Source organism: Stegostoma tigrinum, chromosome 10 (assembly GCF_030684315.1).
Source record: "Stegostoma tigrinum isolate sSteTig4 chromosome 10, sSteTig4.hap1, whole genome shotgun sequence".
Lineage (NCBI taxonomy): Eukaryota > Metazoa > Chordata > Chondrichthyes > Orectolobiformes > Stegostomatidae > Stegostoma > Stegostoma tigrinum.
Window position 1 is genome coordinate 88,457,996 of NC_081363.1, and position 15,785 is coordinate 88,473,780.

General features: G+C 42.9%; 1 protein-coding gene across 4 annotated transcripts in view; it reads right to left on the bottom strand.

The window, feature by feature from the left end:
- The window catches only part of dpf3 (double PHD fingers 3), a 216,620-nt gene that overhangs the window by 30,266 nt on the left and 170,569 nt on the right, over window positions 1-15,785 (bottom strand). For 3 of the 4 annotated variants that reach the window (XM_059649379.1, XM_048537143.2, XM_048537144.2), the window contains one exon: window positions 5,236-5,364. In XM_059649379.1, the coding sequence (XP_059505362.1) occupies window positions 5,236-5,364 (129 nt within the window). Of the gene's footprint in view, window positions 1-1,531; window positions 2,192-2,449; window positions 3,447-5,235; window positions 5,365-15,785 lie in introns of those variants that run through there. The other variant, XR_009446263.1, reaches the window with a different exon arrangement.

Here is a 15,785-nt window from a genome sequence, read left to right on the forward strand (position 1 = left end):
ATAGATAGAGAGAGAGAGAGCGAGAGCGAGAGATATAGATAGAGAGAGAGAGAGCGCGAGAGAGAGAGAGATAGAGAGAGAGAGAGAGAGATATATAGAGAGAGAGAGAGAGAGAGAGAGAGAGTGCGAGAGAGAGATAGAGCGAGAGAGAGATAGAGCGAGAGAGAGATAGAGCGAGAGAGAGATAGAGAGACAGAGAGAGAGAGAGACAGAGAGAGAGAGAGACAGAGAGAGAGAGACAGAGAGAGAGAGATAGTGATAGAGATAGAGCGAAAGAGAGAGAGAGAGAGATAGAGAGAGAGAGATAGAGATAGGGAGAGATAGAGCGAAAGAGAGAGAGAGACAGAGATAGAGAGAGATAGAGAGATAGAGCGAAAGAGAGAGAGAGACAGAGATAGAGAGAGATAGAGAGAGATAGAGAGAGATAGTGATAGAGATAGAGAGATAGATCGAAAGAGAGAGAGAGCGAGAGAGAGAGCGAGAGAGAGAGCGAGAGAGATAGAGAGAGAGAGATAGAGAGAGAGATAGATGGAGATAGAGCGAGCGACAGAGCGAGCGACAGAGAGACAGAGCGAGAGACAGAGCGAGAGACAGAGCGAGAGACAGAGCGAGAGACAGAGCGAGAGACAGTGCGAGAGACAGTGCGAGAGACAGTGCGAGAGACAGAGCGAGAGACAGAGCGAGAGACAGAGCGAGAGACAGAGCGAGAGACAGAGATAGAGAGAGAGAGATAGAGCGAGAGAGAGAGCGAGAGAGAGAGCGCGAGAGAGAGATAGAGCGAGAGAGAGATAGAGCGAGAGAGAGATAGAGAGACAGAGAGAGAGAGAGACAGAGAGAGAGAGAGACAGAGAGAGAGAGACAGAGAGAGAGAGATAGTGATAGAGATAGAGAGATAGAGCGAAAGAGAGAGAGACAGAGATAGAGAGAGATATGATCGAGATAGAGAGATAGAGCGAAAGAGAGAGAGAGAGAGATAGAGAGAGAGACAGAGATAGAGAGAGATAGAGAGATAGAGCGAAAGAGAGAGAGAGAGACAGAGATAGAGAGAGATAGAGAGAGATAGAGAGAGATAGAGAGAGATAGAGAGAGATAGAGAGAGATAGAGAGAGAGATAGAGCGAGAGATAGAGCGAGAGAGAGATAGAGCGAGATAGAGAGAGCGAGAGATAGAGAGAGACGTAATTGGTGGTGTGGGGAACAGAGGGGGCAAGAAGAGACATAGCTTGTGAAAAATGTCCAAAAACAGTTTAACTAATGATTAACCCTTTCGCTGCTGCCAGGGCTACTGTGTATTACGTTTGTTGGCTAGTATATAACACATGCTGCAACTACAACCCTAGTCAGGTCTATAAATTTATCATCAAGCACAAAAAAAAATTCAAACCAACATTAAATGCAAATTCAAGCTACGTCCAAAACAGCAAGTCAGAAATGATGGAAAAATGCCACATGTAAAATGGACAAAGGGAACCAATATTCAGTTTATTTTTTTAACGAATAAAACTCTTAAGCTCAGCAGCATTTAAATCCACTTTATGAAAATGTTTTTTTTAAACATTTAACATTGTACAACAAATAATATCATCCACTTGATGGTGACAATACTTCTTCTCAAAGGATCAAGGAGAGGGGTTACAGCAAATTACAGTGAAACTAATCAAGAAAAAGAAAGTAATGACTAGACTTTCAGACATCTGATAGACACACCTGACACTTACCACATCCACTTGCAGCAATCCTACTGAGATTCAAACAAATGGCTTTGACAACAAAATTGAGCAGAGTTGATTTCAGTTGTTATAAAATTCATCAGTAAAACTAGGTAACATATTCATCACTAAAAATGATGCAGTTGTTTTTGAGAGAGGAAGAAAAGACTTACACAAAATATTAAGGACTTTTTGGGTAAATTTCAATATTTCCAAATACATGAATTGTTCAATATATTACCACATATCCCCCTCCCCTCCCGAAAGCTAAACAGCTGCTCAGCTATCGGTTTAATAAATACAAATATCTAATTCACAATGAAGTCGTCCTTCATACTGCACATGCTCAGGGCATTCCTGAGTTTGAGTCACATAACAGAGGTGTCAAAGAGGCAATATTCCACTGGGGAAATGGTCACAATTCATTTCTTGCCTTCCTTCCTGGAAATGGCTTGCATGGTAACCACCGGCATCGAGGCAATTCTGTGGTGAAGAACGGTAGAGGAGAGCTGTTTGTTTAGACGGCTGCATGGCTGTTAGAGAATCTTCTTACAGGTCAAAATGCACTGCATTAATAAATTTCAAGACATTACATCTGCAATTTTAATAAAGAATACATAACCTGCCCAGCCCACCAGAGTTAAGCCAACAGGCCAAAAAAAACACTACTACAAATCACGCAATTCTGCTTAAAAAGTTTTGTTCAAAACTGAATTAAAAACAAAAATCTTGTACACATACCTTTGCAATGCAAATGATGAACTCCTTTCAAATTAACAGGATCAAAAAAGTCGCTGGTGTCATTTTATTTCTGTCATCAAAACACATGCCTACTGATGTGGTTCCTTCATTCGATGTAACAAAAATGTTTTAGCAGCAGAAATCAGCTGACCAAAAAAACTCAACAAAAAAGGTACAAGTCCCTGAATGGGAAAGTATAGTTTTCTTTTCCTTCAAAAAATTAAAATTTCTCTTTCTTATATAAACTCCACTTCCTTCAGTTTATCACGGTGAACTTAATTGCCACAAAACCTTGGAACTGCAGGTGCAAGAGGTGTAAAGTGGAGCCTGGAGACCATGTTTCCACTTGCCAGGAGCTTCGATGTAAGGTGCATGGCAAAAGTAGATCAAGACAACTTTGCCTGCTGGAGGGAGGGAGCTAGTTGACTTAAAGACATTGATTGCACTTTGTCAGGGCAAGTCCATTTATTACCCACGGTACATCAGATCCCTGTGTGCCCCATTCACTCAGTAATGTAGGGAGATCAGTCAAATGTCTCTCTTATTTTGTTTAAATAAAAACACACAAATCACGAGCCAAAAGTAATCCTGATCATCTTCAGAGTTAGAGATTCTCTTCTTTACTGATGAACAAACAAAAGCATCGACTCTGCTCATTTTCAACAGCCCAGTTTCACATGAAAACAGGTCTAGACTTCAGTAGGAGCCTTTTGGCTAAACAAGCCTTCTTTGTTGTCAAGGTCATTCATTTAATCTCGCCCGAATGTATTTTTTTTTGTGTGCTAGCGGTATTCCCCACAATCACGTAATTAGCTGCTGCACTTGTTATCTGCATCATTACTAGCTGGTGAATGAACACTTTTGTTTGATAGCAGTTCATCGATATCGTCGTCATCAAAGCCATGAAATGTGGAAGTGTCACTTTCAGACGATGCACCAAACAAATCCTCTGCACTTCGCAAGTCCAGATCCTTTATGGCTCCTTGTCCCAAATAAGCTAACATGTATGATGATGTACATATCAGCACATGGGTACAGCAATATACACACACACACACACACACACACACACACACACACAAAATGAAAGAAATAAATAAATCAATCATAGATCCTACCTCTTAAATATACAAGATCTATGCTAGCAAGAATCCTCAAATCTTAACTTCAGACCCTGCTACTTCTGTTACAAATCAGTCAGCGAAAGGGTTAAATTTAATGTGATAAGAACACAAATCACTTAATTTAATTGGTTCAGAAGCAAGCACAAAAATCTAACAATTTTCTGAAATGAAATTAACCAATTTTTTTAATAAAGCACAAACATCTTTGGAACCACAGTCCAAATTTGCTGCATAATTACTTCAAGTAGACTTGTTCATATTGAAATAAAACTTGGCAGGACACCTGGTGGAAATTCAGGATATCTCCAAGTTATGAAGGCTTGTCACATTTCAAAACTATTTGGGTACTGGAGTTTGATTATATTTCTTGGTGAACTACAATTTGCTTTAATTTTCTTAAAACTTATTGGGATTACACAACATGTCTGACAAGCAAATAAAATTGAATAAAAACTGATCCTTGTGCTTTAAACAAAGGCTATGTCCGCAAGGTTCCCCATAAAGTTGCCGTGTTTTGCTCTCTTCAATGCTGGCCAGCCTTCTCAGCTTTTTCAGTATTTCCTTTATTTACCTGATGTCTTTGGCTAGTGTGAGCACACCGTTTTTTTTCCCAGTTCTATCAGTCTGGGTTGAAAGGTATTTTAACAACAAAACAAGGCTCAAATTTGCATCCACATAACCTCAAATGTCAATGCAACATGTGAACTGAATAAGTAGTAGCTTCAGAAACATTTTAAGGAAATGGTGAAGATGGGGGAGTAACAGAAAAACATTAGCTAAAATTCACAAGCTAAGGGTATAAACTGGGAAAAGAAAAAAATGGTACATCGATTAAATTACCTCATTTTTGTTTTAAAACTGATTAAAAGGTGAGGTTGGTGTCGGAAAATGAAATGAAAAAGTGAAAAATATCACAGTAATATTGAAGTACAAAATTAAATATTTAACCTTTACAATTTTCACTTATCATAATATCACAGCAGTGAAGAAATAGGAACCAGAGTTTAAGAACAAAGTTAAAATGGGATTTTACCTTTTCTTTGCTACTGCAAACTAAGTTAAAAGGAGACGTGTTGTATTATACCTTGTACTCTATACAATTAACTGTTGATGTAAGTTGGTGTGAGGATTTCATCAACTGTTAACAGTCATCAACCAGTTAGTGAGAAGATTAAAATTATTTGGTAAATTAAAGTTCTGATCTGTATTTGTCAAGTAAGTGCTTTGACAAATTGGCCATGGAATAAAGCATTTAAAAACAATACTAACATGATTTAAAAACAAAACTATATTACCCTGACATTCAGTTTGCAAACTCTAAATATTTCCCTAGTTTGTGAGCTTTGAATTTTCTTAGTCCTGTGTTCCTAATTTATCATCAGCAAAAATCGAGTGGCAGTAATGCATCTAAATTGCATTTTAGCTATTGGCACATATCTGATGCAGCATAGTACGTCAGTTTAGAGGAACCTGTGCATGTCTCTCCTCAGGGCACTAACCATTCACTGCTGCCACATTGTCAGAACAATGTGTCTCCCAAGTCCCATAGTTATCAAGCATGTACAGACAACAGCTAGACCTGATCTAATCAGCTGCAATTTCAGATCAAGTCAATGAATGCATCTGAAAGTTAATTCGATAGAATTCCAGGGATATACCTACCGGAGCGCCCACAGTCTGAGCACGAGACCAGCTCCTCAGCCCTGCCTGTTTTTTTGTTCATATTTGACCCACCGAGACAGAAGTCACAGTAATTATTAGAAATTACCATCCCATCCGGACCTTTCCGAGCTGTAGAAATATCATGGAAATAGCATTAGAGTGACAGTTCCAAACTAAATTAAAATTACATGGAAACAATCTAGAACTCCTCCCCACCACCCTGCCCCCCAAAATAATTTTTCTTCATCTTTATTCTGAACGTAAGTATGTGCCATAGGAAGTTAAAAGGGAAAAACAGTGAATATCGAACACTACATGGTTTGTGTCTTGTCTAAAATCCAAAGCATAATCATTTCTGTCCAAACTTCTCCATGTTGGGAGATGATTTCTGGCACAGACATTGGTGCCTCAACATGAGCTTGCAGACCTCCACTGGCTTCTAGCTGAGCAATGTTGCAGTTCAGCTTTTCCAAACCCTTCATGGTCCCACCTCTGCCCATTTGTCATCTCCTCTGATTCTATGAAGTTTCAAATTTCTGCATCTCTCCAACTCTGGTCTTGATCATAGAATCCCTACAGCACCGAAACAAGCCTTTTGGCCCAACAAGTCCACACCAACCCTCAGAGAATCCCATCCAGACCCATCCCCCATAATGCACCTAATCTACACAGAGGAAATCCACGCAGACGCAGGGTGGAATCGAACCTGGGTCCCTGGCACTGTGAGGCAGGGGTGCTAACCACTAAGCCACCATCCCAGTGTACCATTGGTAGCCATGCCTTTATCAGCTAAGATCCTAGGCCCCTGAATCTCCCCAGGTCGTGATTGGAACCAGGTGGATGCTATTGACTACGAGATCCTTGATTGGGTTTCTTAACCCGGGCCAATCAGGAAAGCCTAGTTGATCAATATAAACAGAGGATCTACCCTTCTTCCACAACTATGTGGAAGCCTAGATGTCCTTGGAGAGGGCACACATGGTGTCCACCATGTCCTGAACATTTTAGAGGGGAGGTGGGCACTGTGGGGGTGCTGTGCTTTGTTTCCATCTCCAAATCTAATGTGATTTAATCCCCACCCAATTCTTTCGCTTTTTTTCATGCAAGCATTGCCCCTATTAGGTGTTGCTTGTTACTGGTTCCCTGGCCACAACAGGTGCTTTTCCTAATGGTAGAAATAAAATGGTGTCTTCACCAAGTCACCGTACTTACATGCACACAACATGGGTGCTGTGGGGGAAAATAAGCACTACTGCTGTGTAGCAGTAGTGTGAGAATAACAAAAGCCAAAAAAAACAAAAACAGGTGATTTAGAATTTTCTTAAAAACAAAAACAGGAGATTTAGAATCTCTTCAGTTATGTGGACTGACTCCGAGCTGGCTGCCACAGCCAGTGTACGGTGCACAAGTAAATGAAAGGCGACTTGGAGACAGGTTACCAGCCTCTGTGCAGTTATTTCAGTGGTGGCAAGAGTGGGATTAATGACGTAACTATTGGAGAAGCGCCTACCAGTTGAAACCCAACAGATTGTTAAACAGGCGTTACAACTGGCTTCGTCATTAGAAAATGTGGCTAGTGGAGCATGGGAAATACAGGGCATTCCAACGGAAGGGGACACCTTCACCTGTCTGACTGAGCTTGTGAAACACCACTTGAGTGCAGGAAATCACAGAGCCTCAGGCAGAGCAAATCCTGACCTGAGGGACCTGAAGGCAGCCCACAGCAAAACCTTACAACAAAGCTGAACCTTGGTTCAGTGGCAAAAAAAGTTCTTCAGGATCTGGGCTGGCAACCCAACATTGTAGTTGCTGCTGGTATGCATACTTGAGACAGCAAAGAAGTCCTACAAAGGCCTGACTTGAGTAAGAAAACTTGTAAGCTGGTATCCACACGAGTCTACCTACATGTGGTTTGGAACAATTAAATTGCTTAGTCACATCCAAATCAGAACCAGTTAAAATTAATGCGTTAACAAGGTGGATGAATACAGCAGGCCAAGCAGCAATAGAGGAGCATAATGCTTGGTTAACTGGTCACTCATTTCTCATGGCAGTTGATACCAGTGCATCTGTATGTGTGGTTGCAGAACCTGTCTTTAGCAAGATTCACTGATGACTCCAGGTCTGCACAAGACCTCAGCCAGACTCAGAATATACACTGGGGAACTGTTGCAAATGATAGTGCAACTTTGGTTAAGATCTCCTACAAGAGCCATTTGGTGCAGTTACCAGTGATGGTAGTAAGAGGTTCAGGCCTAAGCCAATTGGGGTGGAATTGGTTAAGAAAGAGTCACCTAGATTGGCTCAACATTTTTCAATTAGGAAACGGCTGCCTCAGTAAGCTCCTAGTGAAATATCCAGGAAAGGGTTGGGATTTTCAAAAGGGGCAAAGCCATTTTACATGTTCAGAGGTCACACGACACCAAGTGAATCGCTTCACCTGACGAAGGGGCTGTGCCTCAAAAGCTTGCGATTTCAAACGAACCTTTTGGACTATAACTTGGTGTCGTGTGACTTCTGAATTTGTCCACCAGAAAAGGTTTGTGATCTGTTACTAAGACAAATTCCCGTCCATAAAAGGTACTGGTGGAACTTGTTCACACCAAAGATTGACTGCCAAACCTTCCTTCTCTTTCTAACAAAACCGGCACCTCCACAATCACTTTACACATTGACCAGGAAGTAAAGCCACAATTTTGTAAGGCCCACTCAGTGCCATTTGCCTTGTGGGCAAAAGCACAAGCAGAAAGCAAGAGGCTGGAAAGCAATGAAACCATCAATCTGGTGCAGTTTGTGGAATGGGCAGCACTGGCCATACCAATTATGAAGCTTGACGGCTCGGTTCACCTTTGTGGGATCTTAAGCAAACGGTAGACCATTTTCTCACAGGCAGATAAAATACCCAACCGCTTGCATAGAGGACTTGTATGCAAAGTTGGTGGGGAGGGCTTTCTTTTATTAAGCTGGTACATGAGCCATATCTACCCACAATTAACACTCCTAAAGGTTTGTACCAATATAAGAGACTGATATTCCGGGTATTGTCAGCTGATGCCCTTTTCCAGCATACCATGCAGAACATTTTACAAGGGTTACCCCAGGGCTGCCACTTATCTGGATGACGTACTAATAACCAGTAAGATCAATAAAGAATGCTTGGAGAACTTGGATATCGTGCATAAATATTTCTCCGATGCGGGAGTATGCCTTAGAAAGGAAAATGTGTGTTCCAGGTACCCCAAGTGACCTACTTGAGCTCGAGTTGACAAAACCAGGTTACACCCATTGGCAGATAAAGCGAGGGTGATCAAAGGAGCCTCCACTTGTGTGTTTTTACCACAGCTTAAGTTGATGAGTTAATACAGAAAATTCATAGGTAACCTGGCCTCCAACTTGTCACCCTTATACCTGCTGTCAAAAAAGGTCAGCCTTGGAAATGGCTGCATAGCCAAGAAGTAGCTTAGGGAAATGAAAAAGCAGCTATTGTCAACTAAAGTGTTGGCCCTCTACAATCCGAAGTGAGAGGGGGTGCTGACATGCGATGCCTCCCCATACAGTATCCATGTAGTGTTGGCTCACCAGCAGCCCAAAAGAGCAGCAACCAATAGTATATGCTCCTTGGATATTGGCTGATGCCAAAAGCAATTCTGCCCAGAAAGAGAAGGAAGGTTTCTCAATCATCTTGGGTCTGAGCAAGTTCCACCAGTACCTTTATGGACAGGAATTTGTCTTAGTAACAGATCACAAACCTCTGCTAGGGCTACTGAAGGAAGACAAGGTGGTGTCACCCATAGCTTCCTGTAGAATTTAGCAGTGGGCCCTTATTCTCAGTATGAACAAGTTAGAACAGCATCCAGGAAGCTTAGTGGTTAATGCGGAGGCCTTGAGTCGCCTCTCATTGGCAGATACTCCACTTGTGCTGGCTTCCCTGCAAGGGTTTGTTCTGGTTTTAAACTTCCTGGACACCCTTCCGACAACAGTGGACATAAGGAGATCTCATCCTAGCAAAACAAACATGGGTGGTAACGGGGAAAACAAGAGGGCTTCTGAAACGAAAATTGAAGACTTTCTGGATTCAGTGGAACAACATCAGAATGGAAAACAACTATTAATAGAACATAGAACATTACAGCATAGTACAGGCCCTTCGGCCCTCGATGTTGTGCTGACCTGTCATACCGATCTGAAGCCCATCTAACCTACACTATTCCATGTATGTCCATATGCTTGTCCAATGACGACTGAAATGTACCTAAAGTTGACGAATGTACTACCATTGCAGGCAAAGCGTTCCATTCCCTTACTGGTCTCCGAGTAAAGAAACCACCTCTGACATCTGTCCTATATCTTTCACCCCTCAATTTAAAGCTATGCCCCTTCGTGCTCGCTGTCACCATCCTAGGAAAAAGGCTCTCCCACCCGATCTAACCCTCTGAATATTTTATATGTCTCAATTAAGTCACCTCTCAACCTTCTTCTCTCTAACGAAAACAGCCTCAAGTCCCTCAGCCTTTCCTTGTAAGACCTTCCCTCCATACCAGGCAACATCCTAGTAAATCTCCTCTGCACCCGTTCCAAAGCTTCCACATCCTTCTTATAATGCGGTGACCCAAACTGTACGCAATACTCCAGGTGCGGCCGCACCAGAGTTTTGTACAGCTGCAACATAACCTCATGGTTCCGGAACACGATCCCTCTATTAATAAAAGCTAAAACACTGTATGCCTTCTTAACAAGCCTGTCAACCTGGGTGGCAACTTTCAAGGATCTGTGTACAATCACACCGAGATCTCTTTGCTCATCTACACTACCAAGAATCTTACCATTAGCGCAGTACTTTGCATTCTGGTTACTCCTACCAAAGTGCATCACCTCACACTTGTCTGCATTAAACTCCATTTGTCACCTCTCAGCCCAGCTCTGCAGCTTATCTATGTCTCTCTGCAACCTAGCAGCCTTCGTCACTATCCACAACTCCACCGACCTTAATGTCGTCTGCAAATTTACTAACCCATCCTTTTACGCCCTCATTCAGGTCATTTATAAAAATGACAAACAGCAGTGGACCCAACACCGACCCTTGCGGTACACCACTAGTAACTGGTCTCCAGGATGAATATTTCCCATCAACCACCACCCTCTGTCTTCTTTCAGCAAGACAATTTCCGATCCAAACTGCTATATCTCCCACAATCCCATTCCTCCGCATTTTGTACAATAGCCTACCGTGGGGAACCTTATCGAATGCCTTGCTGAAATCCATATACACCACATCGATCGGTTTATTCTCATCCACCTGTTTGGTCACCTTCTCAAAAGAACTCAATAAGGTTTGTGAGGCACGACCTTCCCTTCACAAAACCGTGCTGACTATCCCTAATCAATTTATTCTTTTTTAGATGATTATAAATCCCATCCCTTATAACCTTTTCCAACACTTTACCAACAACTGAGGTAAGGCTCACTGGTCTATAATTACCAGGGTTGTCTCTACACCCCTTCTTGAACAGGGGAACCACATTTGCTATCCTCCAGTCGTCTAGCACTATTCCTGTAGACAAAAATGAGTTAAAGATCAACGCCAAAGGCTCGGCAATCTCCTCCCTGGCTTCCCAGAGGATCCTAGGATAAATTCCATCCGGCCCAGGGGACTTATCTATCTTCACCCTCTTTAGGATTTCTAATACCTCTTCCTTCTGAACCTCAATCCCACCTAGTCTAGTAGCCTGTATCTCAGTATTCTCCTCAACAACACTGTCGTTTTCTAGAGTGAATACTGTCGAAAAATATTCATTTAGTGCTTCCCCTATCTCCTCTGACTCCACACACAACTTCCCACCACTATCCTTGATTGGGCCTAATCTTACTTTCGTCATTCTTTTATTCCTTAAATACCTATAGAAAGCCTTAGGGTTTACCCTGATCCTATCCGCCAACGACTTCTCATGTCTCCTCCTGGCTCTTCTGAGCTCTCTCTTTAGGTCTTTCCTGGCTACATTGTAACCCTCAAGCGCCCTAACTGAGCCTTCACATCTCATCCTAACATAAGCCTTCTTCTTCCTCTTGACCAGAGATTCCACCACCTTCGTAAATCAGGGCTCCCGCGCTCTACAGCTTCCTCCCTGCCTGACAGGTACATACTTATCTAGGACACGCAGGAGCTTTTCCTTGAATAAGCTCCACATTTCTAATGTGCCCATCCCCTGCAGTTTCCTTCCCCATCCTATGCTCCCTAATTCTTGCCTAATCTCATCGTAATTGCCTTTCCCCCAGCTATAACCCTTGCCCAGTGGTATCCCTTTCCATCACTAAACATAACAAAATTGTGATCGCTATCACCAAAGTGCTCACCTACTTCCAAATCTAACAACTGGCCAGGCTCATTACCCAGTACCAAATCTAATGTGGCTTCGCCCCTTGTTGGCCTATCTACATACTGTGTCAAGAAGCCCTCCTGCGCACACTGGACAAAAACTGACCCATCTATAGTACTTGAACTATAGTGTTCCCAGTCAATATTTGGAAAGTTGAAGTCTCCCATGACAACTACCCTGTCTCTCTCACTCCTATCGCGAATCATCTTTACTATCCTTTCCTTTACATCTCTGGAACTATTCGTAGGCCTATAGAAAACTCCCAACAGGGTGACCTCTCCTTTCCTGTTTCCAACCTCAGCCCATACTACCTCAGTTGACAAGTCCCCAAACATCCTTTCTGCAACTGTAATACTGTCCTTGACCAACAATGCCACACCTGTCCCCCCTTTTACCATCTTCTCTGTTCTTACTGAAACATCTAAATCCCGGAACCTGCAACAACCATTCCTGTCCCTGCTCTATCCATGATATCCATAATGTGGGGAGCAAGAATGTCTCAAGTAAAAGGTTGCTGCCAAATACTGGCTGAACTCCACCAGAAGCTACGTCTCGTGGCTGGAGTTGGATGCCAACATAGCGACATTGATGGGACAATGCCCAGAGTGCCAACAAGGGCAAACATTGCCACGGATGGTGCACTAATATTCATGGTAATTACTGCGTAAGCCATGGACTTTGTTACGTATCAACTATGCTGGTTATTTCACGGGCTCAATATTCCTGGTCATTGTGGATGCCCATTCAAGGTGGTTGTGCACGCATAAAGTTCGTTCAGCAAATGGAAGGATGACAATAGGGAATCTACGAGCAACATTCGCAATACACAGACCTCCTGACGTACTGATCATGGACATCTAAACGTCATTTACCAGCAGATCAAACAGCATTCAGCACATAAGGACAGCTCCATACCATCTATCGTCCAATGGACTGGTGGAAACAGCAGTGCAAACATTTAAGGCAGGCTTGAAGAAACAGCCTACAGCGTCACTTCATACCAAATTGTCCTGGTTGTTGTTCAGTTATAGGGCCGCCCCTCACAGAACAGCAGCAATAGCTCCAGCAGAGTTACTGATGGGGAGAAGACTCTGCACTAATTTAAACCTGATATAGAGTCACAGAGATACACAGCATGGAAATAAACCCTTTGGACCAACTCACCCATGCCCACCAAATATCCTAAATTAATCTACTCCTATTTGCCACCATTTGATCCCTATCCCTCTAAACCCTTCCTATTCATACGCCCATCTAGGTGTCTTTTAAATGTTGTAATTGTACCGGTCTCCACCACTTCCTCCAGCAGTTCATTCTAAACATGCACCATCCTTTGTGCAAAAAAGTTGTCCCTTATGTCCCTTTAAAATCTTTCCCCTCTCACCTTAACCCTATGCCTTCTAGTTTTCTTCTCCCCCAGCCTGCGGAAAAGACCTTGTCTTTTACCCCCCCCCTTGTCCATGCCCTTCATGATTTTATAAACTTCTGTAAGGACACCCCTCAGCCTCTGATGCTCCAGAGAAAATAGCTCCAGCCTATTCAGCCTCTCCCTATAGCTCAAACCCTCCAACCCTGGCAACATCCTTGTAAATCTTTTCTGAATACTTTCAAGCTTCACAACATCCTTCCTATAGCAAGGAGACCATAACTGAACACTGTATTCCAGAAGTGGCCTGACCAACGTCCTATGTAGTCAAAGTCCGTATCAAAGTCCAAGTCACAGGAATCGCATCTGGGCCGAAAGCCACAAGATTCTTAATTGGGGTTATTCACCTGGGCCAATTCAGATGCCCTGGCCAACCAATATAAATAGGAGATTCTTTCATCCACAGCCCAGACAGAGCTTAGCAGGCCCATTTGCCTGGGGATTCCTAGTGGAGTGCTCTCTAGATGGGAGTTGTTACTGTTCCCCTCGGGGATCTGGGGTGGAGGGTATTGCGTGCAGGGGTCCCATGCAACTGCAGATTGCAGTGGTTCACAGACTTCCAGCCCAACTGTTTTGTGGCACTGTGGAATCCATAGACCATGTATACAAATTGGGTGTGGGCGTTTGCACTCCATTTTTAATTATCTTAAAGACCTCCTTTGATGGTTTGGTTGCACTTCAGCCCCATGCTCTGATCTTTGGGCACCCAGTGTGCAGGGGAGGTAATTCCACTTTGATTTGGCCCCTACCCTCCTCTTCACTTTTTCATTCACCCAGCCATTGCCCCCAGAAGGCTCTGCTTGCTACTGGTTCTTCCAACACAGGGCTGTTTTTCCTGGTGAACTATCAATAAAGTTATTTACTCATCTGTTTTTATTGCATCTCACACCTACACAACAAAAAATCCAAGATATTACAATCTCATTAAAAAGGAGAAAATTAATCCCCATTTAGACAGGCAAGATTTGATGAGGGATAATTCAGCATGGTTTTGTTAAAAAGAGGTCATTCCTAACAAATCTGGTGCAAGTTTTTGAGGAAGTGACCAAGTGTTTGGATGAGGGTATAGTATTTGATACAACTGATATGGATTTCAGCAAGGCATTCTTAAAAAAATGCATTCACAGGATGAGGACATTGCTGGCTAGGCCATCATTTATTGCCCATTCCCAATATCCCAAACAACATTTAAGAATCAAACACATTGCTGTGGGTCTGGAGGCACATGTAGGCCAGAACAGGTTATTTTGGCAGTTTCCTATCCCAAAGGGCATTAATGAACTAGACGACAATCACGAATGAATCTGTGGTCATCATCAGACTCTTAAATCCAGGCTTTTATTGAATACAATTTCCATTAGTGGGATTTGAACCTGGGTTCCCAGAAGCCTACCTGGGTCTACAGATTAATAGACTAGCAATGCAACTGGGGGAGACAGCGATCACCTAAAGATATACCTGGATCATTGAAGGGCTCGAGCCATAAAGGTATATGAGTCACAGGATGATTCCAGAATTGGGGGCGGCGAGGGGATCATAAGTTGATAAGAATGAGGCAAGGCAATGTTAACTAAATAACATGCTCTCAAAATGGGGTGCAGGGGACTTGGCGGCAAGGGGGTGGAGGAGGGAGGAGAGGAAAGAATGTACTAACAAGTGTCTTTGAGGGTGACAGGACATATTGAGAAGGTTGATTATCCACTTGGTGCCACCTCCGCAGGCAAGGTTGCAAATGGGAAACTGATAATATAGTAAAAACTCTGGAATTCAAGGTAACTTAGCAAGTTGGATCCAAAATTGGCTGAGTGACAAGAGGGAGAGGGACAACAAAAGGCTATTTTGTGTAACTGGAACCTGGAGTTCAGTGGCATATCAGAAATCATTGCTAATTCCCTTACTGTCTGTGATATTCATAAATGATCAGGATGAGAGAGAGAGTGTCGGGTGGATGATAAGTTATTTTGTAGATGGCATGGAGATTAGCTGGGTGCAGATGAGTTTCACCAGGATATTGTTTCCAATGGAGCATTTCAGCTGCTCTGGACTGCTCAGGTTGTCTGGATCAGAGAAGGCTGAGGAGGGAACTGATAGAGATATATAAGATTATGAGGGGTACGAACAGGGTGAATACAAAGCAGCTGTTCCCCTTAGTTGCAGCAACAACTAGACGGCATAATTTTAAAAAGTGAGAGGCAAGAGGTTGGTGGGGACTTGAGGAAAAAGCTTTTTCCCCTCCAGAGGGGAGCTAGGGTCTGGAATGCACTGCTTGGAGAGCTCACAACCTTTAAAATATTCAAGGCTAGGGTCCTTGTACAGGGAAGTGGGGCTAGTAGAGGTAGTATAATTTTGGCAGTGCAGAATTGATTTGCCAAGACATATTCTACATTGGACAGTGATGAAAGATACAGCGCATTGAGCAAGGAAGAAAAAGGTGATACAAACTTTTTTTTCCAAACTGGACAGCAACAGCCCATCAGCCATGATTTAAATGGCAGTGTGGACTTGATGGGCTGAATGGCCTTACTTCCACTCCTATGTCTTATGGTCTTATGGAACTTGTTTACTCAGAGTTTAGGAAGTGAAACCTCCTATAGTTGTACATGCTGTGATGCCAACGACAACCAGCTTGAGGTAGTTTGCTGCCAGCATCCCTTCCACATCCTCCAGAAACTTTCAGGTCTCAGTTAAAATTCTCTGCATAATCAAATTGCAGCATCTTTGCAGGGTGGCACATTCCAGATCCAGACAGC